At 45.5% G+C, this 18,387-nt stretch overlaps 1 protein-coding gene across 1 annotated transcript in view; it reads right to left on the bottom strand.

The window, feature by feature from the left end:
• The window catches only part of BCL9 (BCL9 transcription coactivator), an 83,487-nt gene that overhangs the window by 4,951 nt on the left and 60,149 nt on the right, over positions 1 to 18,387 (bottom strand). The window contains exons 2-7 of the mRNA XM_032780986.2: positions 9,913 to 9,995; positions 6,780 to 7,080; positions 5,221 to 5,537; positions 3,858 to 4,047; positions 3,269 to 3,368; positions 565 to 2,803 (exon numbers count right to left, since the gene is read on the bottom strand). Of these exons, the coding sequence (XP_032636877.1) occupies positions 565 to 2,803; positions 3,269 to 3,368; positions 3,858 to 4,047; positions 5,221 to 5,537; positions 6,780 to 6,832 (2,899 nt within the window). The 5' untranslated portion in view covers positions 6,833 to 7,080; positions 9,913 to 9,995. The remainder of the gene's footprint in view (positions 1 to 564; positions 2,804 to 3,268; positions 3,369 to 3,857; positions 4,048 to 5,220; positions 5,538 to 6,779; positions 7,081 to 9,912; positions 9,996 to 18,387) is intronic.

Here is an 18,387-nt window from a genome sequence, read left to right as displayed (position 1 = left end):
CCTAGGAGGATTTGTAAAGTAAAACTATACCTGTGTCTGAACAGCTTGTGAACAATAGCTCCTATGGCCAGCACACATTTATTTAAAGGTATGTCTTTTGTTTCTCCTCTATTCTAACAAACCCGTTTATTTTGAGGCACCTTTAGGATCTAAACAGCAAAATTTCTCCCCAGTGCTACAATATTTCAGTTAAGGACAGGTTAGCAAACAAACTGTCCTAAGCTCTTCTGCAAAGAGTGACTTCCTCCTGCCAATCAATCCAAATATACTTGAGAGTCATCTCTGGGACAAGGGCTGTATTCAACATGTGCACACGGGCAAGGTAAGATGAGAGGAGGCAATCTGTTATGGAGCTCACCCACATGTTCCACTCACTTAGTTCTGAGCCTAGACACAACCTGCTTCAAACTGGCAGGAAAAGCTCCTTGTTCTCTCTCCTCTTTGCACTCCCTGCCTCAAATGCACACTGTGATAGCCTCTGTGAGCCCTCATCTCACACTACACTTCAAGATGACCATATGTGAACCAAAGAATTTACGTTTGGATAGAACAGGAAGCACTGACCTGACTCCACATTCCCCAGCATGGCTGGGGAAGACATAGTGAGAGAGGCTTTGTGGTTTGGGGGAATCCCAGGACTCTGCAGCGGGGGCTTTGGAGAGGAAGTCCAGCCAGGAGAAGGTGCAGGGAGGGAAGGAGACTTGAGGTGGACTGGTGAGGCAGCAGCAGATCCCAAAACAGGGGGAGACTTAATGGAAGCAGCAGCTGCTGCAGCAGTTGGGCCTGCAAGCATTCCTGCCAGCTGGGATGGAGTCTGAGGAGACTTAAGGTTCCCCGAGGGAGAACCCAGCATGGGAGACTGGACCTGCCGCATCGTGGGAGACTTCAGTGGGTTGATGCCCGGTGAATGCACCTGACTGGCTGCAACAGAGATATCCAAGGGCTTGCGTCCTAGGCTGCGCTGAACAGGGGGAGCTGTGTTGAGGCTATTAGGGTTACTGGTTGGGTTGAGAGGTAGTGGCGGCATGTGGCTGAGCCGGTTGTTAGTCCTTTGGTCAGGCCCAATCTGCTCTCTGAGATTACGGAGACCACCTCCTGGGCCCTGAGACATAGGAAGGAAAGGCCTGGGACCCATGCCATACTCCTGTTGGGGATGCTCTCCAAATGGCAAGGACACCATTTTCTGCTGAGAGGAGAGCATCTCTGAGACACCTGGACGCAGTTTCATCATCTCCTCTGGCCCCACTCCAGCTTCCCTCATCTTCTGAGGTATCATGGATGGGTTGGAGCCCATGCTAACGTTCAGACTAATGTCCCCCTTCATGCTGCCAGGGCCCATCCCAAACTCCAGCTCTCTACCAGGGCCCATCTGAGGTGGCATTCCTTTTGGGAAGTCCCCCCTGGAAGGGCTCAGGGGCCCTTCAACAGGCATGCGAGAGAAGATGGGGTTATTCCCAGGCTCCATGTGTCTCTGGGAGGGAATCATTCGGTTCATCTCTATGCCAGGCCTGATGCCTTCTATGCTCAAGCCAGGGGGCAGGCCCAGCTGCTTTTCTGCCAACTGGTGTTGAAAGATCTCCTCTGGCAGGCCCTGGGGATTTGGGAACCGCTCCCCTCGGCCAGGGCCACTGAAGACACCCTGGCCTGGAGGGAAGTTTCGGCTATCTGGGATTTTTGGCACATCTTCTGGCCAACTGACTCCTGAAAGCCCGGGTCTGGATGTGGGATTTGGGACACTGGGGCTGTCCATGTCAGGATTCATCATTCCTGCAAATCCAGGCAGGCGCATCTGGCTCCCAGGCATATTGGGATGAGGGGCCATGCCTCTGGGGGGTAGAGAATGAGACACATTCATGCCATCAGCAAAGGATTCTGGACCGCCAGGACCCCAGCCCTCACCAGGGCTCATCTGGTAGGGAGGTGGAGGGCCTCGAACCACCCCTCGAGGCCCGTGCTGGTGGACCATCATGTCCTGCAGAGAACATTGCTGCACCACAACCTGTTCTTGCTTCCTTCTCTTCTCCTCATAAAACTCCTGCTGTAGCTTCAGCCAGGCCACTTGCTCGGGAGTCATGTGATCCAGGTGGTCTGGTCCTACGGGTCCAGATTGGGAGTTCAAAGAGGGTGGCACCATTTCATCTGGTGAGAAGGGCATGTCTCTATGTCCTTGAGGGCCAAATGGAGCCCCTCCATCTGTCCGAGGCCCTGGCCCTTTACCTAAACTTTGGGATTGAGCCATCATGGCCTGTATTGGCCCTTCAGATTTCTTTTGAGGACCATCCAGAACTCCAGAGTTCTGCTGAGGCCCCCCACTTTGCCCTCCAGTGAATTCTCTCTCATCAGGGAAAAGCATGCGCTGTATATCTCGTAGAGTTTGCAATGAGCGCTCTCGATGTTCCAGCTGCTCCTGAGACAGTCCATCTGGGTTCTCACCTAAACTAGATGGGTCGCCACCGGATACCTGCTGAGTGGGACCTTTGGGGTCTGCAGTGGAGCTATTGCTCCCCTGGGAGACTGGGCTGACTGCTCGATTATTTGGGGTTGAACTCTGCCCAAATCCCTCAGTCTGCAATGGGGTGGAGTTGGCAGGGCTGCCAACAGACATCACTTTACTTTCTACTCCAGGACTGCCCTGATCCATGGGACATGGGGGGCCAGTGGATTTAGGTGCTGGTGCCGAAACAGGTGGAGTTGGCTGCATTTTGGCATTCTGGGGAGGATTGTGTTCCTGCGAAGCAGGGGGCTGCGGCTGAGGTTGTGGCAGAGGCTTGGTTTCATTCCGAAGTGCAGTGACCTGGGTGTTCTGAAAGACAAAGCAGAACATTTTAATCAGCTCTTTTTACATCTGTGTGAATGGAGTGAGGGGGATAAAGATCAAGATGTGCTGTCTCGTCCCCACCTTAGTCACACAAACCCACTACAAACACTTTCTGCAGGAACTGATGCCTTGCACATATATTTTGCAAACTAGAGCCTTGGTCAAAGATGAAGGGTTCATTTCGCTCACGTGTAACCCACAGACCCAAAGGGTGATGTTTGACACCCCTCTCCTATATCCCCAGGACAACTCCACCCAAAAATTATAAAGCTGAAAAACTACTCTGGAAGCACTAAAACCTTTCATTCATTCTGCACAGTGCTCCCTCCAGCCAAGAACATGTTTTTCAGAGCATAAACAGCCACCCTCCCCTGCCCCACCCCTCTTCCACCGGTGCATGCATGTACACACCACTACATCTCCCCCTTCTTCCAAGTAAAGGCTCCCTACCAGAGGTACAGTGTTTCGCTCTGCCTTGCTGTTTGAGATGTTCTGGATATGAAAGGACACAATGGTTTCTGCCTGTCCCTTCAGCACAGCTTCTGCAGCCCTGTAAAGACAGACAGATATAGGTGAGGCTGCAATCAGATGATTATCTTTCTTAAATCCCCCTCTCCCCCAACTACTAGGGGCAGAGAGAAAAGAAAAGTGAAAGGCTGGCTCACCTGTCTTTTGACCTCAGAGGTCTGGGAGAAGAGAAATCAAAGGAGAAGAAAAATCCTCACATCTACAGAAACTTGCTAATCAGTCTTTAGGGTTCATGTCACCATTTAACCCATTTAACCCAGCCCTAACTCATCCACTGTGTAGCTCATGAAACAAGGGGCTGTCTGCCAACATTTGCCAAAAACAAAGCTGGGGGGAGAAACTGAAAATCCTCCCCCAAGGCTAGGTGCCAGTAACGCTTCCCCTTGATCTGTAAATGGCTGTCCACCTCACAAATGATTTGAAGGAGGAAATATGCTTTTGAATTTCATGTAATGAGGTGCACACAAATGCAGGGAAAGGACACGAAGGACACATTCAACCATTTACGTACTTATTGGCCATGTCAGTAGAAAAGACATAAACCACTTTGGATGGAGTCTTTTGTCCACTAGCTGGCTCCGAAGTGGCAGTGAGGCCATGGGAGGGCGTGGAAGACGTCGGGGCTGAAGCAGTTGAAGGAGTCACTGAGTGTGGTGTATGCTGGGAATCCTGGGTCTTCATATGATCGGCAGAGTTGCAGTCTGGAAAGGAAGAAGGTGTGGGGGAAAGGTCTCACTAGCGTGGAAGTTGTGAGGAAGTTTGATACTCCTCTCACCCTTGACTCTCAGTTGGCATTACAACGCCCAAATGTTCCCATAAAGGCGGCTCAGACTCCTCTCTCAATTAGTACTAAGGAAGCTGTCCTGTTACACTGTGATTCCCACTCACACTCCAAAAAACTCTGCAGGCACCGCTGAGAGGAAGCTAATACTGTCTCAACTCTAGCTAGTTTCCTGGCTTTCACAAATGACTAGGTCAGAGAGCATATGTGAGACACACACACGAGCAGATAAGCATTTAAGTTCTTGTAAGGTGGGGAAAGTTTTGTATGAGACCTTTTTTCTCCCCTTACTCATGTCACCTGAACCCTAGTCTGCTATACTGTAAGACTGACCACACAGCTGCTGATCACACCAGTTGGAAACTAACTCAAACTGGACCCAGGTCCTTTAAAGCCAAAGCTCTCATGTTGCCACTCTGTCAAGACGTCTATCAAATGCAAACCCTGGAAGACCTAATATCACAGGGGAGTAATAACTCTTTGCACTTCTGCGTCACCTTTCATGTGAGAATCTCAGAGCAATTAATCAAATATCACAACTGAGACACACAATAAGTAGCTATTTATACTGCACCTAATTTCACGGGTTAGGAAAGTGAAGAGTGGGGTAGTGACATGTCCAAGGTCCCACAATGAATCAGTGGCAGAGCCAGGAACAGAATTCAGAAGTCTTGTCTTCCAGTCCTGTGTTCCTACCAGGCACAGCAGTGTAAGTGATATATCATCACCCAATATACCTTACTCATCTGTATTCACAAAACTGGCTTGCATGCTGGCTTTGACATTCCAATTCAAACACAGCAGCTCCTGGGAGGCCAAAGGACAGAGTGGGGTGGAAGGAGACAAACAGCTTTTATTTATTTTCCCAAAACCTCTTGGGGAGCTTCAGTGTTATCATGAAACAACTTTCCAACCTGTACTTCAACAGAACATGGAGACATACATTTACCATTACCAGCTGGGAAAATCCTCCCTTCCCTACAGGATATTTAGACTCCTTCATCTGGCACACAGTCACCACCTCAGGCAGACAGATGCTTTCGCTAACACCCACAAGCCAAAGGATCATCTCGCACCAATACTTAGCACTCACCTTTGATTTCCGAATCATCGCTGGGAGTCCCAGCATCTCTCTGTTCGAAGGAATCTGCTGAAATGCTCCTCTCTCTCTTTCCCTTCCCCTTGGCACCATTTCCAGACCCATTCTTCAACCCCATGCTCCCACCTGGACCAGGGAGCACTTTGGGGGGGTGACCTCCACTCTTGGGGTCACAGGGAGAGGGCTGCGATTGGCTGGTTGAGCCCCCCTGTTTACCCGGGTTGGAAAATTTGGAATCCAGCTGGGGGTTGCCAGATGGAGACATCACTGTAGGGGGACGGACCATCACCTCCTGCTTTGATTTGGGGCTACTGAAAAAAAAATTAAAAATAAAGATTAGACTGTTGATTCACTCCAGTAGGAATGGACTAGAGAGAAGCAGCAGCAGCCGCCACTGCTGCTGCCACCTTTACAGAAATGCCTACATGCTTAGCTTCATCCAGCTGCTCTTTCAAACAGGCCTTGAAAAGGTTATTATCCAATATGGGATCACAGTGCTCAAGGCGGCACAAGAACAAGCAGCAGGTCTGCCAGATCCCAGGAATTGCTCAGTCACATGAGGAGCCACCTCTGGGGCTTCTGTCAATAAAGACAACGGTTTCTATGTACACAGAAAAGCGTCTCACACCAAGACCAGCTCAAAGTAAACAAACAGGGCACCATAAAGTTCACCACACTACCCATCCAGACCCAAATGACACAGTACAGCTGTGATCACAAAGCGGAGAAACCCAACACAAGCCAGCCCAAGACAGCATAAGGAAAATCCAGCATTATTACAGCACTCATCACAGATCAAGGAAACTTGCCAGAAAAATACAAACCTCTGACCATGAAAGCAATTAAACCAGCTACAACCTGCCTTTGAATGGGGAAAGAGGAGGATACTGTCTCCACACACTCTCCTGCAAAATGGGGTGGAGGAGACTGCATTAGAGTTTACCAAAAGAAACTCAAAAAAACCAGTCTTTTCCCACTCACTAACCCATTACACAAACTACAGTCTAAAACTGTGTCTTCTTAGATTCTACTCAGTGACAGTCTTCCTTCCTCCCTTTATTTTAGCCACTGTCATCCCCCTTCCTTTCTTCTACAGGAATCTGCTGGGAGCTCATTTTACCCCACAAAAGGCAGTGCACTGTAGCAAGCCTCACTATGGAGCCTGTTCTGACTGCTCCTTCAGTCCACCAGACAGCTGACTCAGAAGCACTCCCTCCAAGTTATTGTCGGCTCTTGCTGACCCCAGGAGTGAATGGTCAAACCTAGGTGTGATCTCAATCACATCATACATCCAGTGCATCACCTGTCCTTCAAGCTTTTCCTCTTCCAAGTCAATGGAGGATGTTGTCTGGCACAGGCAGATGAATGACATGGACAAGGCTTGTGCAATGATAATCAGTTCTATGCTGCTGCTGCCAGCAGCACAGGGAGAACTTTGTGTGGGAGTGCAAGCCCAAAGATCATCTGTGCTTGACACAGGCCTTTGATAACACTGCAGCAGAGCAGGGACACCTCCCTCTCCATACCCAGAACAATTCACTGAAGTGTCTCACCTCTGTGTGTTTCCTGATGGGGAGTTCCTCACTTTGGGGTTACTGGAATGCATTGACAGAAATCCTGAGCTCACACTCTCACACAGATGGGCTCTCGTCAAGTTCCTCTAGGGGGCCTGCTGCTGCTGGCAGCTTCGAAGCACTTTCTGCCGCACGCTTCTCTCACCGCTGTCCGTCTGCTTGTCTTTTTTCTCTTTGTCTCTCTCTGTCGTTGCACTGGGCCCTTCCCTCCTGCAGCTCCAGCATTCTCTGAATGTGTGCCTCCTGCTGCTGAGGGGAAGTCTCGCATCTCCAGGGCACACTGTGCCAAACCGTCCCCAAAGAAAGAACAGAAAATAGGTAAGGTACATTCCAAACCCTGGAATTAACTGAATGAAACAGACCAGCGGATGGCAATCCTTTCCCCTTCGTTAAACAGGCTGAGGGACTGGCATTTTCAGCTGGCTGGAAGATAGCTGAAATGTACAGCTCGGAGGAAGCTCTGGGCAGGTATTAAGAACTCACAAGTGGTAAAGCCAGTCTCCCTTCACCCAAAACGAGTTATGCTGGATTCAAAAGAGCAGGGAAGAAAGAGGTAGGGAAGTTCTTTTTACCCAGACTCTTTGATCCAAGTCATGGAAGAATTCACATAACTTATTTAAGCACGCCCTACACCAAATCACTAGGAACATAGAACTAGACAGACCAGACCACTAGTCCTGATCGTCCAGAATTCCCAATATGAATGGCCATTACCTGATTTCTCAGAGGAAGGTAAACCCTTTTCCCCCCATGACAATTCGCCATTTATGCAATGCTGTGTGGTGGAAGGTGCACAGGAGGGAGGTAGAGACACAGAAAATGCCTTCCTGACCACATGGCATAAGCTGGTTGCTTACAGGAAGCATGAAACTTGATTACTCTGAGCACACAGAGGAGAACTTGTGGTCAGTTACTGTTTCTAACAAAGGTTGATAGATCATTAGAGAGCTGCCCATCCAAATTTGCTCAGCAACATCATACTAGCTATTTAAACACATTTTTTAATTTAACCTGAGCACTTTTCAGCTTATTTCTGAAGAGAGGCAACATGCACAATGCTGACCATACATAACAACATAATCATTTCTTCTACATTACTGGAGGAGGAAAATATTGGATTTTTAGGTTTCTTAGGTCCTTTGAGATAAAAGTATTTTGGAACAATTTTCTGTCTCGTTTATATTTTAACAGAAGATCTTCTGTTCATCTCATCTACTCAAGATGTAAATCCACATAATTAACAATAAATTATGTTATATTCTGAATGTATTAAATATTGCTAGTTAAAAATTATTCAAATGTAAATATTCCCAGTATTCCTTCTCAGCACTGAAGCAGCAGTTTTTTGTATGAAACAATAGAAACAAAATAAGATTTAATTAGACTGGCAGGGTCTTGCCTATTATGAAGGAACTAGTGTTTTAAGGATATTAAAAGGACACGAATAGATTCACTGATGTGTCGCTACTGGAGGATTAAGAAATACCTTCCACCATATGATCACATTGCTGCCAGGAGAGACTGGCTAGTAAGGCATTGGTATGGAGCTTTGTGGCTCTCCAGCTCCTCAAATGATCTTGGTATGTTGTCACACTTGTCTCATGATATTATACCAGTACATTTTGATGCAACATCAATCCAGTGTCAGGACACCACAATGTAATGATTTTGTGGATCTCGACAACTCCAGATATTCTCCTTCCACAGCTTCTCCTGCTGCTTGGAGAAAAAAAGAGGGATCCTGGTGACCCCAGTAAATTTGCTCATTATTCCTGTCTTCTCTGCCCTGCTTAAACCCACAAATGCAGGGAATATTCCTGGATTAGGAGCTTCATTTGTTCTGCCCTGATATTGGGCAGAGCAAGATGAGTTCTGATCAGACCCACAGACTCCACATGCATCTCTAGGGCCACAAGCAGAGCATCTCATTTGTTTTGAGGTTTGAGAGCAATGGAGTGTTACTGTTATTTCTAGCATGCCACCAGTGTGCATGGTGCTTTACAGGCATATATGAAGAGTTAATTTTGAAAAAAGTTTCTAAATCTCACTGACTCTCACTGTGTCTTAGGCTGCTACATCCCTCCTGAAAACAGGACTTCAAATTTTCAGAAGACTTAAGAGCCTGTCATATTGAAAGTCACTGGGACTGAGGCACATTTGAAAATTTTACTCATGGCCACTCTTAAAGCTGAAGTTAGACCAAAGCACAACATATCATGGCAGGAGAGGGAAGAATAATGGCATAACAGTGAGCACAATTTGCTGCAAAAAACAGGATATAGAGGTCTGTGTTGTGGATTTCTTGTTATTTATATAGTTACTTCCATTATAATGTTTTTCACTCAAGAATAATACCTTAATTCTACACCCCTTTGTGCATTTGCATTACGATACATTATATGAGCACACGTTATTTTTTCCACAGGACCTCAGTATCATTCAGTGCACAGGACAGACACAAAAGGTAGCAGAATTAAGATTGAACAACCAACCATAAATGCGACATTTCCTAACTTTGACTGCTTTATTTGGCAACCTGGATATTGTTCTTTTAACATGGTCTTTATACATAATACACAAGACACACACTATCTTTCAATGGATTAGCACTGAAGCTTCGCAGGTGTGAATTATAAGGAGAGATTTGAATGGAGGGGGTAAATATTAACAGAATTTTCAATTTTTCTAAGTTTTGCACTTTACTGGTTGATGACAAAATGATTGACAACTCTTATTTTTCCCCCTTTGCTTTCCTCTTCTGTGCAATGGAACTGTACAATACTGTGAGACTCAAAATGGAAAGCATCACAATTTTTATTTGTGGGAGTTCAGTGTCCAATAAATTAAAATTCCCCCTCATTTGTGTTAAACTTGGATACGCTCTTCCCTTGCGCTCATTTAGGTTTCAGGGAGAATGGACTCCAGTTCACATAGCTGGAGTCTCTCTGCCTTGCAGAACAATTCTTGTTCTAGTGTCAGAGACTGGCGCCATTGTGGGTGATCAAACCGTGTTTTAAAACGTTTCAGCAAAGTGTCTCAGAGACCCATGCACATGGGGCCAATGTTTTTGTAAATCTTATATGACCCAGGATCTTCCCTGTACACAACTCACCAAGACCTCTGGTGTCACGACATTGCTGTGCTCATCGTAGAGGTGATGAGTTCAGGACCCCTTCTCACACAAGGAAATATTACCTGAAAAAGAAGAAAAGGGAAGAGCTCCATCACAGCGAAGTCACAGGAATTTGTGGGCCCCTCCCAGGCCACAAAAAGGAGACCAAAGCTTTCTCTGAATAGCTGACAAGAAAGCCTCAGCTCAACTAAGCAAGCTTTGTTAGTGCTAAGGTAGGCTTTACAGGGAGAAAGCTGCAGTGAGGTTTAACTGGTTTGCTATAAACAAATGCAGCAAGGGACAGCTTAGACCTGCTTTGGCACACCCCCAAGTTCAGCTAGATGAATTCCCATGCGCCCATCTGTACTTCCAAGAACTGGCACAGTGCCCACATAAGCATTCTCCCAACTTCCTTGTCCACCTAACCTTAAGGGTTTGCCTTCCACTCACTTCATGAGCCCAGCTACCTGTGCAAACCCCTGCTCTTCACAATTATACAGTGCCTACCTCCAAGGCCAGAGAGCCTGCCTGCCCATGTGTGAATGAAAATGCAATAGTCTGGTAAAGCTGGATACTCTCTATAATCAGTCAGAAGAAGTATCAGGCCAATGTCAGAATAGGAGACAGTAAGGCAGCTTCATCTACTGTTCCACTGGCCACCATTCCACTGCAAGACACCACCCTACATGTGGATGTTTATCCATTTGAAAGCATGGCATGCTGCAATTTTGGTGGTATCTTTGAGTATCAGATGCTGCCAATTATTCCTCATATTGCCAAAGAGGTCATTACTGAACTAATCAGTTCCACTCTCCCTACTGTCAGTACTGAGGAAAACATCACATCTGTTAATGTTCAGTTCACATGTAGGAACCATTGTCAACCACATCATCTGGCAAATTTTACTTCATAAAACGAAAACTTAAGATTCCGCAGCACAATTCTACAGCAAGTGTTGGATTCTAGGGTAAATTCTGTGTCAAGGCAGAAAAACACAGAACTCCTGTTACAGACTTATTTCTTCTACCCACTCAATCCATTCTGACCACCAAGATACACCACTGTACTAAGTTCAGTTGAAGACACAATGTGCCTCTTACTATTTACAGAGGAAGGATGGCACTGTGGTTAAAGCACAACTGGGAATCAGGAGACTTGTTTTTTATTCCCAGCTCTACCACAGGCTTCCCATCTGACCCTAAGCAACTCAGTTAACCCATCTGTGAAACAGGGAACACGAGTTGTGATTTGACATTAAAGTCATTCAGAGTGGTGAAAAATTGTACTTTTATAGCCCCTTCCCTCCATCTCAAAGTATCATCCATTCCAATTTGACCTAAACAGTGTAGCAATATCTAGACCAATGAAGCCATCATTCTAGTCAGCCAGTCCTAAATAATAGAGTTGCATCCTCCACCCAATCAATGAGACCATCAACAGGATAGACTGTCCCCTATAAGTCACACATATAAACAGCATCTTATAAGACAACTGATGCCATAAACCATTTAATCCAGAAAAAACCTAGCCACAGCAACACCAACATCCCCAGTTATAATCCCCCCTAGGCCAAGCCAGTGCCAGTACAGCGACATCTCTCTACCTAACCTAGCCCTAAGCAGCTATCCAATGCAGCCCAAATTTACGTTTTCACATGAGTAAAGAGACTGGAATCACAGAACTAGAAGGGACCTCGAGAGCTCATCTAGTCCAGTCCCCTGCACTCATGCCACAACTAAGTGTTATCTAAACCATTCCTGATAGGTGTTTGTCTAACCTGCTCTTAATCTCCAATGGTGGAGATTCCACAACCTCCCTAGGCAATTTATTCCAGTGCTTAACTATCCTGACAGTTATGAAGTTTTTCCTAATGTCCAACTTAAACCTCTCTTGCTGCAATTTAAGCCCACTGCTTCTTGTCCTATCCTCAGAGGTTAGGGAGAACAATTTATTCTCCCTCCTCCTTGTAGCAATCTTTTTATGTACTTGAGAACTGTCATGTCCCCTCTCAGTCTTCTCTTCTCCAGACTAAACAAACCCAATTTTTTCAGTCTTCCCTCATAGGTCATGTTTTCTAGACCTTTAATTATTTTTGCTGCTCTTTGGACTGTCTCCAATTTGTCCACATCTTTCCTTAAATGTGGTGGACACAATACTCCAGTTGAGGCCTAATCAGCACAGGGTAGAGCAGAAGAATTACTTCTCGTATCTTGCTTACAACACTCCTGCTAATACATCCCAGAACGATGTTTGCTTTTTTTGCAATAGCATTCACTGTTGAGTCATATTTAGCCTGTGATCCACTATGATCCCCAGATCACTTTCCACCTCCTTCCTAGGCAGTCATTTCTCATTTGGCATGTGTGCAACTGATGGTTCCTTCCTAAATGGAGTACTTTGCATTTGTCCTTATTGAATTTCATTCTATTTACTTCAGACCACTTTTCCAGATCATTTTGAATTTTAATCCTATCCTCCAAAGCACTTGCAACCCCTCCCAGCTTGGTATTGTCCGCAAACACTGTAAGTGTACTCTCTATGCCATTATCTAAATCACAGATGAAGATACTGAACAGAACTGGACCCAGAACTGATCCCCGTGGGACCCCACTCATTATGCCCTTCCAGAATGACTGTGAACCACTGATAACTACTCTCTGGGAACTGTTTTCCAACCAGTTTTGCACACACCTTATAGTAGCCCCATCTAGGTTGCATTTCCCTAGTTTGTTTATGAGAAGGTCATGCGAGACAGTATCAAAAGCTTTACTAAAATCGAGGTATACCACATCTACCGCTTCCGCCCATCCACAAGGCTTGTTACCTTGTCAATGAAAGCTATCATGTTGATCTGACATGATTTGTTGTTGACAAAACCATGTTGACTTTTACTTATCACCTTATCTTCTAATTGTTTGCAAACTGATTACTTAATTATTTGCTCTATTATCTTTCCAGGTAGAGAAATTAAGCTGACTGGTCTGTAATTCCCCAGGTTGTCCTTATTTCCCTTTTCATAGATGGGCACTGTATCTGCCCTTTTCTAGTCTTTTGGAATCTCTCCCGTCTTCCATGACCTTTCAAAGACAGTCACTAACGGCTCAGATGATATCTGCTCTGTCAGCTCCTTGAGTATTCTAGGATGCATTTCATCAGGCCCAGGTGACTTGAAGACATCTAATTTATCTAAGTAATTTTTAACTTGTTCTTTTCCTATTTGAGCCTCTAATCCTACCTCATTTTCACCAGCATTCACTATGTTAGACGTCCAATCACCACCAACCTTCTTGGTGAAAACTGAAACAAAGAAGTCATTAAAGCATCCCTGCCACCTTCACATTTTCTATTATTGTTCCGCCCCTCCCCCGCCCCCTTGAATAACAGGCCTACCCTGGCCTTGGTCTTCCTCTTGCTTCTAATGTATCTGTAGAATGTTTTCTTGTTACCCTTTATGTCTCTAGCTAGTTTGATCTCGTTTTGTGCCTTGGCCTTTCTAATGTTGTCCCTACATACTTGGGTTATTTGTTTATATTCATCCTTTGTAATTTGACCTTGTTTCCACCTTTTGTAAGACTCTTTTTTGATTTTTAGATCATTGAAGATCTCCTGGGTAAGCTAGGGTGGTCTCTTGCCATACTTCCTATCTTTCTACTCAGTGGGATTGTTTGTTCTTGTGCACTTAATAATGACTCTTTGAAAAACTGCCAACTGTCTTCAATCATTTTTCTCCTTAGACTTGCTTCCCATGGGATCTTACCTACCAATTCCTTCAGTTTGCTAACATCTGCCTTCTTGAAATCCATTATCTTTATTTTGCTGTTCTCCCTCCTACCATTCCTTAGGATCATGAACTCTACCAATTCATGATCACTTTCACCCAAGCTGCTTTCCACTTTCAAATTCTCAGCCAGTTGCCCCCTATTTGTCAAAAATCAAATCTAGAACAGCCTCTCCCCTAGTAGCTGGCTCCATCTTCTGAAATAAAAAAATGTCTCCAATACATTCTAAGAATGTGTTGGATAATCTGTGCCCTGCCGCGTTCTTTTCCCAATGGATGTCTGAGTAGTTGAAAGCCCTCACCACCAAGTCCTGTGATTTGGATGATTTTGTTAGCTGTTTAAAAAAAGCCTCATCTAACTGTTCTTCTTGGTTAGGTGGTCTGTAGCAGACCTCTATCATGATATCACCCTTGATTTTTACCCCTTTTATCCTCACCCAGAGACTTTCAACGAGTCTGTCTCTTACTTCCATCTCAACTTCAGTCCAAGCATAGACATTTTAATATATAAGGCAACACCTCCTCCCTTTGTTCCCTGCCTGTCGTTCCTGAGCAAGCTGTACCCTTCTATACCAATATTCCAGTCATGCGTATTATCCCACCAAATCTCTGTGATGCCAACTATGTCACAGGAACACTGATAAAGACTAGGGTGTGGGAGAACACCTCATGGGAAATAGTCAGAGCTCTACTGCTTGAGGCAGTCAAGCCTTTACCTGTGAAGAGGCTAGAAAAATGTAGTGTAGGGAATGTAATCCAAGAAGGGGGAGCAGGGAGGAATTGACTAGACATGACCTATCTTTAGCATCTATGAATTAGCCACCCAAATTACTGCAGCTCAGCCCAGAAGTAAAACCTTCCATTCAAACCTGCTTTTTCACCTTTACCAATCTTAGGACTTATAAACTTTTAAAGGTGATGGATGGCCAGGCACTTTCAGACATAAATAATTAGATAGAAACTCTGGCAGGAAGAGCTGTGGTTATCACTGATTAACTATTGTCCTTCCTCAGGCTTTGAAAATGCAAACATGAAGAGATGAAATAAAGACACATCACGTGTCAACCTGCAGCCTTGCTGAGATGCAGCATGTTAAAAGGGGAGAAAAATTTTATTCTTTCTACTGACAAAATAATGTGCTTGTTCAGTCTCTTTGCCCCTGCTGGCCTGAGAACAGATATGTTGGCGATGTGCACTTCAGTTACCAGTGAGACTGCACCGATTGGCATTCTCTGCTGGTTTTCACCGGACACCACACACTTCACTTCTATTCAGTTCTGCAGTCTTTACGTAATGGCAGCTGGGCTACCAATATTCTTTTTTAAATAACCTATTTTTAATAGAGCACATCAACATGAGAGCTTGGGGCATAAGGAAAAGGCAGGAAGTTTTATCCAAAAGTTCAGATCAAGTCCCAAGCTCGCTTAAAAATACATAAAAGCAACAGCAAATAGATAAACTGGTATGTAGTGAACACTATACAGCAGCGGTCCCCAACCTTTTGGGGCAGCGGCTGAGCATCTGCCGAAATGCCACTGAATTTTGGCGGCGACGCCTCTCGATGACATCGCTTGTCGGCAGCAAGTGGCATCATCAAGAGGCGTCGCAGCTGAAATGCCACCGAATTTCGGCAGCATTTCGGCGGATGCTCGACCGCTGGCCAGGATGCGGGCGCATTTAGATATCCCTGTGGGCGCCATGGCGCCCACAGGCACCGCGTTGGGGACCCCTGCTATACAGCATCACAATTCCCCATGCAATGTGAGGGTGTGGGCATGCAGGGCATCTCTTACTTCCCCTGCTCTCCTAGATCCAGCCCCAGTGATCAGAGGTTCATCTTCTGGTTACGTATAGAGGCAAGAATATATTGAACCCACTTCTAGCAAAAGCCCTCCCCTTTATCTTCACATATTTTGTGTTGTGTCCTGCAGTCTCAAATAGTACGAATAGCACTGGGCACACTGGCATCCAAATGGGTTTGTAGGCAGCACCACCTTGCCTTCAGTCAGCCAAATGCACATCCTACCACCATCCTGCAACTGCTCAGTGTTTAATTAAAACTTCTGCCCCGTGGTCTAAAAATCAGGCTATGACTTCATGAGCCAAAGCAGTAGAGAATAGGCTAAGTCCCCTAAAATAACAGTGGACATAGGCATCCTGTCAATAATCACCCTTCTTGTCCAAACAGATTAAAACCAGATCTCCTGAGCACCCTGGTGTCATGTACCAGCTGGTGCATTCTACAGTGGTGATCAGGAATGTCCTTTGTTGATCAACTAAGGCATGAATAGCAATATAGCAGTATTTCTGGTTGCCATTAAATCATAGAAATTTAGGGCTAGAAGGAAACTTGAGAGGTCATCTAATCCATCCCCTTTCACTGGGATGGGACCAAGTGTACCTAGACCATCCCTGACAGGTGTTTGTTTAAGTTGTTCTTAAAAAGTTCCCATGACTGGAATTCCACAACCTCATTTGGAATCCTATTCCAATGCTTGAAGAAAAACTTTCTATCAGGATTGTTAATATTTAACCTAAATCTTCCTTGTGGTAGATTAAGCCAATTACTTTTTGTATTCCCTTCAGTAGGCATGGAGAACAAGTGATGACCACCATCTTTATAACATGCCCTTAACATACTTAAAAACTGTTATGTCCCCCCTCAGTCTTCTTTTCTCAAGACTAAACATACCTAATTTTGTTAACCTTTCCTCATAGGTCAGATTTTCTAAGCCTTTTATCATTTTTGTCACTCTCCTCTGGACTCTCTGCACATCTCAAAACTGTGGTGCCCAAAACTGGGCACTATACTCCAGCTGAGGCCTCACCAGCGCCAAGCAGAGCACTGTAGGAATAATTAACTCCTGCATCTTACATGACACTCCTTGTTAATACACCCCAGCACATTAGCTTTTTTTGTAGCTACATCACTTTGTAGCTCATATTCAATTTGTGATCTACTACAACCTCCAAATGCTTTTCTGCAAGACTACTGCCTAGAGCCAGTTATTCCACTTCTGTGTTTGTGCATTTGATTTTTCCTTCTTAAGTACTTTGCACTTATCTTTATGGAATTTCATCTTGTTGATTTCAAACCAATTCTCTAATTTAATCAGCCATTTTGAATTCCAGTCCTGTCCTCCAAAGTGCTAGCAACCCCTCCAAATCATTAATGAAAATATTGATTAGTGCCTGACCCAGAACAGACTGCTGTGGAATCCCACTAGATATGCCTTCACAGTTTGACAGTGAACCACTGATAACTACTCTCTGAGTACAGTTTTTCAACCATTTGGTCACCTGCCTTATAGTCATTTCATCTAGAACAATTTCCCTGCTTTGTTTATGTAAATGTAATGTGCGACTGCATCAAAAACATTACAGATATCTTGATTTTTTTTAGTAGAGAGGGACCATGGTCTCCCGCCCTGAGAGACCGAGAAGCCCCTCCTGGTGGGCAGAGCTGGGACACCTGCGGTCACCCTGATGGATGCAGAGGGGTGAGAAAGGAACCGGAACTATAAAAGACCAGCTGTCTAGCTCAGTTTGGGGAGAGCTGTCGGAGGACAAGGACATCTCTCCCCTGCTAGTGCAGCTTGAAGACGATGGAGGCTGCCACCATGCCCGAGACCCGGAAGGGCTGCCAGAGCTACCAGACACCAACACGCTGATGGGGCTGCCACTTGCTGTTTACCCAAGTGAGACGGAGGACAACCCCGGAACTCAGGTACCCCAGGACTGGGAGGGTAGGAAGGAGTCCAGGGAAGCCGAACAGGGTTTGGCTGTGGGACTGATTGTAAGCCAGCCAGCATGTTGTGGGAGGATCCCCGCTGACCCAGTGGCAGACCACTCTGCCATTCATAGTGCCCTGGGCTTGTACGCAGTTACGTGGGAGGGCTTACGTCCCCCTACCCTGGCCACCCATCCCTGGAGGGTGGCAGTCTGCCCTGTTAGGCCATGAGGCTATCATAAGCATCTTTCCCAAATCTGGACCTTAGCGTTCAAAATGTGGGTGCCTAGCATGAACCTCCAAGCTTAATTACCAGCTTGGATCTTATCTCGCTGCCACCAGACAGGAATTACAGCGCCTGCCTCGCTCTGGTCCCCCAAACTTTCCCCTGGAGGGACCCCAAGACCCAGAAGCTCTGAGTCTTACCGGCAAGGGAAATAACCCACTTCCCTTCCCTCCCTCTCCCATCCAGACTTTCCTCTCTGGGCTAACCTGGGAGTATGGATGCAATCTCTTTACATCACAATACTAAGAAGCATGTCTCCTCTATTCCACAAAGAGACAAACCCCAATACAAGGAAACAGAAAATGATTCTCTCTCTTCCCTCTCCCATCAATTCCCTGGTGCTGCAGAGCTTACCCTCCATAGATCTAACACAAGAGAATTCCTGTCCCCTTCATTCCTTAGCCTACCCAGAGAGAAACCTCAAACAAGTCTTAAAAAGAAAGCTTATATAAAAAAAGAAAGAAAAAAGACATCAAAATTTCTCTGTATCAAGACGACAATAATACAGGGCTATTGCTTATAAGAAAATATGAATAAACAGTCTGATTCAAAAAGAAATCCAATTTGAAACATTCCAGCAAGCTGCACACATAAATACAACCAAAACAACATAAAAGCCTATATTGTTTTTCTACCTGTACTTACAATTTGGAAACAGAAGATTAGAAGATAGAAAGAACC

This window comes from Chelonoidis abingdonii, chromosome 1 (genome assembly GCF_003597395.2).
Source record: "Chelonoidis abingdonii isolate Lonesome George chromosome 1, CheloAbing_2.0, whole genome shotgun sequence".
Lineage (NCBI taxonomy): Eukaryota > Metazoa > Chordata > Testudines > Testudinidae > Chelonoidis > Chelonoidis abingdonii.
The sequence above is the reverse complement of the archived record's forward strand: the minus strand, read 5'-3'. Positions and strand labels throughout refer to the sequence as shown.